Source organism: Carcharhinus amblyrhynchos, chromosome 34 (assembly GCF_965287045.1).
Source record: "Carcharhinus amblyrhynchos chromosome 34, sCarAmb.v2.hapA, whole genome shotgun sequence".
In the NCBI taxonomy this organism is placed as follows: Eukaryota; Metazoa; Chordata; class Chondrichthyes; order Carcharhiniformes; family Carcharhinidae; genus Carcharhinus; species Carcharhinus amblyrhynchos.
Window position 1 is genome coordinate 5740178 of NC_137357.1, and position 12881 is coordinate 5753058.

Here is a 12881-nt window from a genome sequence, read left to right on the forward strand (position 1 = left end):
CTCCCACGGTCCAAAAGACGTGCCGGTTAGGTGTTAAATTCTCCTAAATGGGCACCAGAGTGTGACGACGAGGGGATTTTCACATAAACTTCATTGCAGGGTTAATGTAAGCTGACGTGTGACACCAATAAATAAACTTTAAACTTTAGCTGTGTGCATCCCTCAGGCACGTCCTCCAGCCAAGTCCTTGCTATTGATGGGTGCTGCAAAGTGCGAGGCCATTGCTGACTGGTGGCAGTGCCAAGCAATGCCACTCTCCACCGTGCTGACAACATACGTAAACTCAATCATTTCCTTTTATTTTCTTGATACAGCAAAGTGATTTTAAAAATGGTAATGAAATTCTCTACCACATGCAGTCACACAGAAAAGAAATTTAAACGTGTGATTGTAATACATGACTTAAAGCTTGATTTTTTTTTCAGGAAATAATTTAGGACACTAATATCTGGCAATGGCACAACCTTCGCATAGTGTTGACCTGCAAACCGGTCCAGTACTGAGGACTCAGATCCAAGCTTGCTTTTCCCCCAAAAGGAGAGGCTGGCCATTCCTGTCGACATTGATAATTTAAGGCCAAATACTCTCATGATTCTTCTGTGCCTTGTCCTGGAGGAGAGGGGATGTTTTACTGTCACCATTTCACATTTTTAGCAGCTAGCCCAAAAGTCGTTACCATTCCCTCCGCCGTACTAAGCTTCGAGCTCGAAGCCCATGCCAACTTTGTGACCCCCAGCGTGGAAATTCTTCCCATCAATCAGTCCAGAGAGTGTCAACTTCACACCTAGGTGTGTGTGAGAGAGAGAGAGAGAGAGAGAGAGCACGCATGAGAGAGCAAAGTGGGCGATTAACCGAAACGTACACACTGAGCACTTCTGTACTTGTCGCACCACAGGGCTGCCACCCTGCACGTACACAAATACTTCCTCCGTTTTGTACTCCAGGCAAACATGGCAAGCGCCGTTTCGCAGAAATCATTTCTCCATTCTAGACACTGCAGGGAAAGGTCTTAGGTAGAAACAGTCCCATGCACCAAAAGATCTGAATCCCATCGAGAATCCTTACAGTGCAGGAGGCCATTTGGCCCATCAAATCTGCACTGATCACAATCCACCCAGGTCCTATTCCTACAACCTGTCATATTTACTGTCAATCCCCTGACATTAATGGTCGATTTAGCATGGCCAACCTAAATCGCACATCTTTGGAGTATAGAAGGAAACCGAGGGTGGCAAGGTGGTTAGCACTGCTGCCTCACAACGCCAAGGAACCAGATTTGATTCCCAGCCTCGGGTCACTGTCTGCATGTTCTCCCCCATGTCTGTGTGGATTTCCTCCGGGTGTTCCGGTTAAGTGGATTAGCCGTGCTAAATTACCCCTCAGTGTCAGGGAGGCAAGATAGGGTAAGTGCCTGGGGTTATGGCGTTAGGGTGAGATTATGGTGGATGCAGACTCTATGGGTCAAATTGCCTCCTTCTGCACTGTAGGAATTCCATGTTCTAAACTGGAGCGCCTGGAGGAAACCCATGTGGACACAAGAAGGACATGCAAACTCTGCACAGACAGTGACCTGACGCTGGAATTGAATCCGCGTCCCTGGGGCTGTGAGGTAGCAGTGCTGTGCCACTGTACTGACCCTTTTAACTCTCCTTTAGTCTCTTGCCAGGTTCCAGCAGGGGTCGATGCTAAGTTAGCTGACTACAGCAGCGACTGTCCCCTCAAGAACCCCTGTGCTGAGCAGCAGCATAGGGGAAAGTGTACCCAGTTACGCTTTCCACAAAGTGAGCAGAGATCTGAATGGACTCAGGTGTCACCTATCTGCTCTGCCACGTTAGAAGGTGGCAGACATTGCTCACTAAAATATAGAGGGTGGCCCACGTCCAGCAGAACATCGATCCAAAGGCAGCATAAGGAATGGACCGAGTGGGGCAAGGTGTTTTTGATCCCCCCCCTTCCTCCAACACATTAGAGAACTTATTTTGACAATGTGAGCCATCACTGAAGCAAAGTGAGGCCAGAGCAGAGAAAGAAATCACAGACCTCCATTACTAATGAGGGGCATTTTAAAGCATTGAGAATCGAAGCAGCAGTTCCATACATACCTGGTCTGAGGGTATGAGTGTATCCTAGTCCGATTAGACTGGAGTTATTCACCTTGGTCTAGAACAGAACAAACACAAGTATAAACAACACAGAAATCACAGAATCATAAAATCCGTATGGTGCAGAATGAGGCCGTTTTGCCCATGGAGCCTGCACTAACCATCATCCCACCAGGCCCTGTCCCCATAAGCCCATTCATTTACCCTAGCTAGTCCCCTCACACTAAGGTGAAATTTAGCACGGCCAATCCACCTAACCGCACATCTTTGAACTGTGAGAGGAAACCAGAGCACCTGGAGGAAACCCATGCAGACACAGGGAGAATGTGCAGACTCCACGCAGACAGTGACCCGAGGCCAGAATTGAACCTGGGTCTCCAATGCTATGATGCAGCAGTGCTAACCACTGTGCCGCCTGGGTTTCATGGCTCAGTCAAAGGGAACTTCCTTCGAATGACAATTATTTGCTTTACTGACGTAGATCTCCCTCAGAACCAAGTGCGCGGAGCTCAGCGGTGTGCGTGTATGGAATCATCAAATCCTACAGTGCAGAGAGCCATTCAGCCCATCAAGCTGGCACTGACCACAATCTCACCCAGGTCCAATCCCCATAACCCTGCAATGAGGTACGATTATATCATAGCAGGCTCCTCAACAAGGCCACATGGGTGAAACTCAAACACAAAAAGGGGGCAATCACATTGCTGGGAGTGTACTATAGGCTCCCAAGAGTCAGGAGAGATAGAAGAGCAGATAAGTAGGCAAATCTCAATAGGGCAATAACAGGAGGGGATTACAATTTCCCCAACATTAATTGGGATAGGCAGAGTGTGAAAGGCTTAGAGGGTGCAGAATTCTTAAAGCATTAAAATAGTTGGGTGATTTGTCTTTGACCGGCGCAGACGTGATAGGCTGAAGGGTCTTTTTCTGTTCTACACAGCTCTATGACTATTGCATGAGATAGAGAATCTGGTGAACTGGTGGGGCGACAATAATCTCTCTCAACGTCAACAAAATGAAGGTGATTGTCATCGACTTCAGGAAGCGTAAAGAAGAACATGCCCCTGTCTACATCAACAGGGATGAAGGAGAAAGGTCGAGAGCTTCAAGGTTTTAGGTGTTCAAATCACCAACAACCTGTCCTGCTCCCCCCATGCTGACACCATAGTTAAGAAAGCCCACCAATGCCTCTACTTTCTCAAAGACAAAGGAAATTTGGCACGTCAGCTACAACTCTCGCCAACTTTTACAGATGATCACAGAAAACATTCTTTCTGATTATATTCCAGGTCGGTATGGCTCCTACTCTGTGCAAGATTGGACACCAAGATTGGTGGTGTAGTGGACGAGGTGGAGGGCTCTTGTAAGCTGTAAAGAGACATTGATAAGATGCAGAGCTGGGCAGAAAAGTGGCAGATGGAGTTTAACTGTGCTAAGTGCAAGGTGATTCATTTTGGTAGGACAAACTTGAATGCAGATTATAGGGTTCCAAAGAATGTAGGGGAACAGAGAGATCTTGGGGTTCATATCCACAGATCTCTGAAGGTTGCCACTCAAGTGGATAGAGCAGTGAAGAAGGCTTACAGCGTGTTCGCGTTTATTGACAGGAGGTTTGAGTTTAAGAGCCATGGGGTTATGCTGCAACTATACAGGACCTTGTTGAGGCCACATTTGGAATATTGTGTGCAGTTCTGGTCACCTCACGATAAGGAGGATGTGAAAGCATTGGATAGAGTGCAGAGGAGATTTACCAGGATGCTACCTGGTTTGGATGTAGGTTTTATGAGAGAAGGTTGAGGGAGCTGGGGCTTTTCTCTTTAGAGCAGAGCAGGAGGAAGAGGTTATATGGGGGGATAGATAGACAGGATGTGCAGAGACTATTTCCTCGAGTGGATGTAGCTGTTTCTAAGGGGCATAACTTTAAGGTTCATGGTGGGAGAAATAAGAGGGGTGTTGAGGTAGGTTCTTTACTCAGAGTGGTTGGGTATGGAAAACACTGGCTGCTGTGATAGTGGAGTCGGACACTTTAGGAACTTTCAAGCAGTTATTCGATAGGCACGTGGAGCACACCAGAATTATATAGAGTGGGATAGCTTGATCTTGGGTTTGGATATAAGAACATAAGAACATAAGAACATAAGAAATAGGAGCAGGAGTAGGCCATCCAGCCCTTCGAGCCTGCCCCGCCATTCAATAAGATCATGGCTGATCTGTCGTGGCTCAGTTCCACTTTCCCGCCCTCTCCCCATAACCCTTAATCCCCTCTCCTATCAAAAACCCATCAACCCGCGTCTTAAAAATATTTAGCGAGGCAGCCTCCACCACTTCAACGGGCAGAGAATTCCAGAGATTCACCACCCTTTGAGTGAAGAAGTTCCTCCTCAACTCCGTTCTAAAGCGCCCCCCTTTTATCTTGAGGCTGTGCCCCCTAGTCCTATTGTCTTTTTTGAGCGGGAAGAGTCTTTCCACCTCTATCCTATCCATCCCATTCATCATCTTATACGTCTCAATGAGATCTCCCCTCATTCTTCTAAACTCTAACGAGTACAAGCCCAGTTTATTCAGCCTCTCCTCATAGCTCAACCCCCTCAACTCCGGTATCAGCCTAGTAAACCTCCTCTGCACTCCCTCCAAGGCCAAAATATCTTTGTGCAGGTGCGGCGCCCAAAAATGCACACAGTACTCCAGTTGCAGCCTCACCAATGCCCTATACAGCTGCAGCAAGACCTCCCTACTTTTATATTCAATCCCCTTCGCTATGAAGGCCAGCATCCCATTTGCCTTCCTGACCACCTGCTGCACCTGCAAGCTGGGTTTTTGCGACTCATGCACAAGGACCCCGAGGTCCCTCTGCACCGTCGCCTGCTGCAGTTTTTCGCCCCGTAAGTAATAGTCCTTCCTACCAAAGTGGACCACCTCACACTTGCCAACATTAAATTCCATTTGCCATTTCCTGGCCCATTCGCCCAGCCTATCTAGATCCTTCTGCAGACTCTCCACACCCTCCGCACAATTTGCCGTTCCCCCAATCTTGGTGTCATCAGCAAATTTCGACACTCTACACTTGGTTCCCTCCTCCAGATCATCTATATAAATGGTAAAAAGCTGAGGCCCCAGCACCGACCCCTGGGGCACTCCACTAGTCACCATCCACCAATCCGAATAGCACCCGTTGACCCCCACTCTCTGCCTCCTATTTGACAACCAATCCTCTATCCACGCTAACACCCTACCCCCAACTCCATGTCCCTCGACCTTCTGCAATAACCTCTTGTGAGGCACTTTGTCAAACGCCTTCTGAAAATCTAGAAAGACCACATCCACCGGCTCTCCTCTATCCACCGCCCTAGACACATCCTCACAGAACTCCAGTAAATTTGTCAGACACGACTTCCCTTTAATGAAACCGTGCTGCGTCTGCTCTATCAAGCAATTCCCTTCAAGATGCCTCGCAATTTCCTCCTTAATGACAGATTCTAACATTTTACCTACCACAGACATTAAACTAACCGGCCTATAATTCCCCGCCTTTTGCCTGGCACCTTTCTTAAACAACGGCGTAACATTAACATATAGCTTAGCACAACATCAAGGTCCAAAGGGCCTGTACTGTGCTATGTTCTAAGACCACAAGAAGCGACAAAAGCTTGTGAATGTAGCCTAATCCATCACGCAAGCCAGCCACGTGTCCACTGACTCTGTTTACCCTTCCCACTTCCTCAGAAAAGCAGCCAGCATAATCAAGGACCCCACGCACTTTCCCTCTTCCAATTTCTTCCGTCAGAAAAAAACTACAAGTCTAAGGTCACGTACCAACCGAGTCAAGAACAGCTTCTTCCATGCTGCTGTCAGATTTTTGAATGTACCTCCTTCACACTAAGTTGATCTTTCTCTACACCCTAGCTATGACTGTAACACTACATTCTGCACTCTCTCCTTTCCTTCTCTATGAACAATGTACTTTGTCTACACAGCGTGCAAGAAACAATATTTTTCACTGTATCCCAGTACAAGTGACAATAATAAATCAAATCACTTTCCATTTCTTTTGCACACACCATTTAACATTGCATGCTTTCACAGCCACCCCCTTTCACAAACTGTTTAAATCAGAGTCAATCTCACCAAGTTAGTGGGAGACCATTCGGCCCACTATCAGCGATTCAATGAGTCCCATTTCACCTGTCCTTTCCCCGTGGCTCTGCTAATGTCTTCCCCTTCAACCTGGTCTCAACTCACTGCATACATCTCCCACTTTTCACCTAGCCCTGTTGGTGGATGTTTGACCAGATCGCAGCAGGGCTGTTACTCACAGATATGTAGCTGTCACTGTCGATCTGGTACTTGGCAGCAATCCCAAAGCGAGTGTTATTGCTACCAGCAGTCCAAGCCAGGTTCACGGCTGTTTCCACCTTGTCGTTCACCTTCTGGTAAATCGAGCCTCCAAACTCAGCACCGTCATTACTGGGAGGTAAACCAGAAAGAGTTTGAATGGAGGAGTGTCCATTAAAACTAATAACTGCTGAAAAACACATTCTCCTTGATTTAGCAATACAGCAGCCTCCTAATCTTACCCAATTATCATCTACAATCACTGCGTGGATGCCACCAGATCTGGAATACTGTGTACAGTTATAGTCATCAGAAAATATTGAAAGGATTTATTCATTCCTGGTACATGGGCATCACTGGCTGGGGCAGCATTTATTGCCCATCCCTAGTTGCCTTTGAACTGAGTGGCTTGCTAGGCCACTTCAGAGGGCAGTTGACAGTCAACCACATGGCTCTGTCTCAGGAGTCACATGAAGGCCAGACCGGGTAAGGATGACAGATTTCCTTCCCTAAAGGACATCAGTGAACCAGATGGGTTTTTCCGACAATCGACAATGGCTTCATGATCATTAGTAGATTCTTGATTCTAAATTTTTTTATTGAATTCAAATTCTACCATCTGCTGTGGCAGGATTCGAACCCAGGTCCCCAGAACATGAGCTGAGTTTCTGGATTGATCGTCAAGCGATAATATCAGTTCCCTGAAGACAGCAATGATTGATAGGATTAGATGAAGTGATTATTAAAATTACCCATGTTCTCACTTTAAAGAGAAGATTAGAAAGCGAGGCCACCCTTCAACAGCATCAGCCGTGGCTCAGTGGGTAACTGCCTCAAAGTCACAAGATTCCAGGTTAGAATCATAGAATCTGCAGTGCAGGACGCCACCATTTGGCCCATTGAGTTTGCACCGACCACAATCCCACCCAGGCCCTATCCCCATATCCCTACATTATTTACCCTGCGAGATCCCCTGACACTAAGGGGAAATTTAGCATGGCCAATCCACCTAATCCGCACGTCTTTGGATGAGGAAACCCACGCAGACACAGGGACAACGTGCAAACTCCGCACAGTGACCCTTGCTGGGAATCGAACCCGGGTCCCTGGCGCTGTGAAGCAGCAGTGCGAACCACCGTGCCAACCACCATGCTGCCCCACTCCAGGGCTCGAGTACAAACATGAACGTTAGTGCTGTCATGATTACTAAGTGTTGCACTGTCACTGTCATCTTTCAGGACAAATGAATGTAAAAAACTCCAGAGGAATAATTTGAAGCAAAGGAGAGTTCCTGGTGCCTGGGTCAATATTCACTCCTCAACTAACTTAAAAAAAAGATATTCAGTGGAAGTTTATGTATATTGCCTACCACGTGACTAAACGTCAAAAAGTACTTGTGAAGTGTGACTGCAAAAAGCTCTGTTTATTTTTAAATTTTGCTTTTAACACCAGCTGCTCCTGTTCTGACGTACTTACACATGGGTGTGCAGCTGGAAATCCCCAGCCTTGTAGCCCAGAGAGAAATTGTTCTGTGCCAGCTTGGATTTGGCTGTGTCGAAGGCTATCTGGTGTCCGATGAGCCAGCCCTCGTAGCCCAGCACGGCCATGCCATGGATGGTGGGACCAGCAAAGTCAAAATCAATATCGCAGCCCAAGTTAATGTAGTCCCGCTTGTAGGCAGTCTTCAGCTTCCCACTCTTCTTGCTGCGGACAAACAAAAGCTTATTTACAGCACGTGTGTAACAATATGGAGCTGACGCTGCCCCTCAACTCTCCAACAAGGCTTTGATTCTTTGAAGTGCAGCGTCAAGATATTTCCATCGTTTATCAAGCATAGGTCCAGACGGTGTCAGCCCGCTCTCCAACCACAGGAGGGCATCAGAGCCCAGTCAGACCCTGTTCTTTTTTTAAAAAGTTCATTTATTAGTCACAAGTAGGGTTACAATAACACTGTAATGAAGTTACTGCGAAAATCCCCTGGTCGCCACACTCCGGCACCTGTTTGGAGGGAGAATTTAGCATGGCCAATGCACCTAATCTGCACATCTTTAGACTGTCGGCCGGGGTCACTGGACAGATACCACCTTCCTTAGCCTCTCAATACATTGCACCAACAATAAAACCACTTCCGCACCGAAAGCTTCCTTCAACGATAGAATCAGCAATGATGCTGAGGAAGAAACCACTGAAGGGAAGTCTCTGCATTGTTCTCCCTGTCCCAGCAGGTTCTGTCACTCTCTGGCTTTCTCTAAAAGGGACAGTCAGTCCAGAGTCGATCACAGGGCTTTTCTTCAGTTCTGCCTACTTTTTACTTGAATCCAAAATGAATATGTACATCAGCTTCTGTGATCTTAAAACTATAGATTAAAGCTTTATAGCAAAAATGTACTGGGATCCATCATTGGCACTACAGCAGCTAAAGCCCCCACAAACCAGCCCCTACACAAGAGTCTCACTGGGGCCAAAGTACTGAATACCAGCCAAACAAGAGCATATCTCCATTTGCATTCACTGTTGCAGCAGAGTTAGGGATAGGCTCATTCAGCTCTCTTATTTCAACCTCCATGGCATCACCCAGCTCACCCTTTCTCAGTTCATCCGCTGCTGAAATCCTTGCCCGTGCCTTTGCTACCTCGAGACCTGGCCATTCCAGCACACTCCTGGCTGGTCTCCCACATCATCCTTTCCGTAAACTGGAGGTCATCCAAAACTCTGCTGCCGGTGTCTTAAAGAGCACAAAGTCCCGTTCCTTCATCGACCCGGTGCTCACTGATCTCCGCTGGTTCCCAGTCAAGCCATGACTTAAACATTCTCAATCTTGTTTTTAAATCCCTCCCTATCTCTGTATTCTCCTCCAACCCCACAGCCACCCAAGATATCCTCACTTCTCTAATTCCAATGAGCTTTGACAAAGGGTCATCAGGACTCAAAACGTCAGCTCTTTTCTCGCCTTACAGATGCTGCCAGGCCTGCTGAGATTTTCCAACATTCTCTCTTTTGGTTTTGGATTTCAGCAAAGTTGCTTTTGTCTCTAATTCCAATCTCTAATGCGTTATCAATTCTCAACAGCACCACTGCTTTCCTCCTTTCAGATACTACTTAAAACTCTTGGACCAAGCTTTTGGTCATCTGACCGCATCTCTTTATGACAAATATTTTTCCGCAACGCTCCTATGGTACGCTTCATGACGTGAAAAGTGTTACGTAACCACCATCGCCACCATACTTCATCTTGGTACAAGGCAAATTCTCAACAGAAGCATCGTCAAAACCTCATACCAGCCACATAGCGATGTCGTGGTGGCACAGTGGTTAGCACTGCTGTCTCACAGTATCAGGGACCCGGGTTTGATTCCCAGCTTGGTTCACTGTCTGTGCAGAATCTGCACGTGCTCCTCGTGTCTGCGTGGGTTTCCTCCGGGTGCTCCAGTTTCCTCCCACAGTCTTAAAGACATGCTGGTTAGGTGCATTGACCTGAACAGGCGGTGGGGTGTGGCAACAAGAGAAATTTCACAGTAACTTCACTGCAATGTTAATGTAAGCTTTACTTGTGACCAATAAATACAGTTTAAAATCATAGAATCCCTACAGTGCAGGAGAGGCCATTCAACCCATCAAATATGTACCAATGACAATACTACTCAGGCCCTATTCATGTAACCCCACACATTTATTCTGCTAATTCCCCTGAAACTCCGGTCAATTTAGCGCGACTAATCAACCTAAACCGCGCATCTTTGGAGTGTGGGAGGAAACCGGAGCACCCTCCAGCACCTGTTCAGGTCAATGCACCTTAACCAGCACGTCTTTCAGACTGTGGGAGGAAACCTGAGCACCCGAAGGAAACCCATGCAGACACAGGGAGAAAGTGCAAACTCCACACAGACAGTGAACGCAGGCTGGAACTGAGCCACGACCCTGACTGAGGGGCAGCGGTGCTAACCACTTTGCTGCACATACAACGGCGCTCTCACATCTGGCAACATTAGTTTAGTTTTCCACCCTGTCACAAGCTTTCCTCCACTCTCCTTCTCACTTTGGTCTCCTTAAGAAAATTCATACAAGTACAGTGATCCTCGGCAGAGTACAATATTACGCACTGAAGTTAGCACACTAAGCATTGCGTAAACTTCCCAAACTTTACCCCCACCACAGGCAAAACCAAAGGAAAATGAACATTACCCTGTATTTGGTACAAATGTTGTATCAAACGTCAATTTCAATCCTTTAGCAAGCTGTGTGGAAAGCAGACCAAAGGAAGGTTAGTGCTTATGTACGGTCTTTCAACTATTCAAACAAATGCTACCTTCAAACAATATTTTTCAAATAGATTTGCTCATGTTGAGCATTTGTATTGGGATAACCTCTAATCTCTAAGACGCTGAGAAATCATAGTATCCTTACAGTGCAGAAGGAGCCCATTCAGCCCATCAAATCCCACCGAGGCACTATCCCCATTCCCCTTCATACTTACCCCGCTAATCCCTCTAATTTATGCATCCCAGGATACAAAGGGGCAATTTAGCACAGCCAATGCACCGAGTGGAGCACCCAGAGGAAAGCCACGCAGACAGGGGGAGAACGTGCAGACTTCACACAGTGACCCAAGCGGGGATCAAACCCTGGTCCCTGGCGCTGAGAGGCAGCAGTGGTAACCACTGTCACCCAGCGCTTAAACGCGAGAGCTTCTTAATTCATATTGCCGGCATGGCTCAGTGGATTGGAGCCCGAATCCAAATTGTGTTCCCGAGCCTCAAATCAGAAAGATAAGCACATCATTTACACGGGCGCACCAGTGAGCAAGTGCGGCACTGTCAGAGGTGCTGCCTTTCGGATCATAGGATCTCGACACTACAGGAGGCCGCCATATGGCCCATCCAGTCTGTACCAACCACAATCCTAGCTAGGCCTTATTCCCTCAACCTTATGCATTTACCCTGTTAATCCCCCGGACACTAGGGTCAATTTAACATGTCCAATCAACCTAACCCGTCTTTGGACTGCGGAAGGAATCTGGAGCACCCGGAGGAAACACAGGCAGACGTGGGAAGAATGCGTAAACGCCACATAGACAGTGACCCCGAAGCTGGAATTGAACTCGGGTTCCTGGCGCTATGAGGCAGCAGTGCTAACCACTGTGACACCATGTCACCTCAATGACATTAAACTGATTTTGAATGGATGGACCTGATCCCAAGACATCTTATAGAGGATCTGGAGTGCTCTCATGGAGTGTTGTCCCTCATCCAACATCATCCAAAGTAGGGGTCTTGTTTTCTATCTTGTCGGAGCTTGCTGTATACTAAAATTGCTGCCGTGTTTTCTGTACTTCAGAAATACTGCACCAGCTGCAAATGAATTGAGCGATTCTGCAGGAATGGAAATTTGTTCTTTTTTCTGAAAGGATTCCTTTCCTAAACCCCAGTCAGTGAAGTTTAACACACTCTCACTCTCTCCCAATTACCCGGTTCCCACCAGACACTGGTCAAAAACAACATTGCTCATTGTGTGAGACCAACACTTCAAAAGTATTTACAGCAACATAACACCAATATATGTCAAAATGTAAGCACAATCTAAGCTGCTGGCCCGACCCCACAGGAGTGAAGGGGTTTTGGGGGTGGGGCTATACAATCAAGGCCCTCCCAGAGGGTTTGGCGCTTGGGCCCCCCTTGCCACTGCCAGCCTGGGCCTCCTGGCACTGCCAGAGGAGCAAAGTGCCAATACTCAGGGGGCACCTTGGCACTGCCCACCAGGCATGACTGTGCCATGAGGGGATGGAGCCTCTGGTGTACGATTAGTGGGGGTCCTAGCTGCCACGCTGCAGTAGGGATCAGCAGGGGAGGAAGGCCAGTGATCAGTGCTGGCCATCAGGGGCGGGGCAGGGCAGGGCTGGGGTGGGGGGGGGTGCACTACTTTGGAAGTGGGGGCAGTGGTTCGGGGATTGGGTCTGGGCATGTTTGGGGGCCAGCAATCAGTGAATGTTTAAGAGGGAAGTAGATCAAGCGGCCCAGTGCTCACTTCAGCCTCAGGTTGAACTGCTGGCAGACTGCGCACTGTACAAAACCATTCCCATTGCACGGGACATGTTAACCTTCTAACTTACCTCGATGAAGCCACCCTCTCCGACACCGGGCTCCAATACACACACTCCCCCCCATAACCTACCTGATCTTCAATGGTGATCTCACTGGCTAGAACATTGTCAGTATTCCATTTCTCAGTGAAGGTGAGGCCGTACTCTTTCAACTTGTATTTGGTCTCCAGGTTGCCTGTTGCTTTGCCTGTGTCGGTGTTTGAAGACCCAGAGGTGGTAAACTCCTGAGGAAGGAAGCGGGTGGAGAAATCTGATCAATCTTGCAAAACTCCCCTCCCCCAATTCCTAGCAACGCAAAACAGAACCGTAAATACAGCTTATCAAGTCACCCATACGTTATTAATAATAAT

At 47.6% G+C, this 12881-nt stretch overlaps 1 protein-coding gene across 2 annotated transcripts in view; it reads right to left on the reverse strand.

The window, feature by feature from the left end:
* Positions 1-278: 278 nt before the first annotated feature.
* Positions 279-12881, reverse strand: part of vdac3 (voltage-dependent anion channel 3) — a 29172-nt gene continuing 16569 nt past the window's right edge. For both annotated transcript variants that reach the window (XM_080216788.1, XM_080216789.1), the window contains exons 4-9: positions 12603-12755; positions 10617-10669; positions 7911-8138; positions 6416-6566; positions 2103-2160; positions 279-784 (exon numbers count right to left, since the gene is read on the reverse strand). In XM_080216788.1, the coding sequence (XP_080072914.1) occupies positions 693-784; positions 2103-2160; positions 6416-6566; positions 7911-8138; positions 10617-10669; positions 12603-12755 (735 nt within the window). In that variant the 3' untranslated portion in view covers positions 279-692. The remainder of the gene's footprint in view (positions 785-2102; positions 2161-6415; positions 6567-7910; positions 8139-10616; positions 10670-12602; positions 12756-12881) is intronic.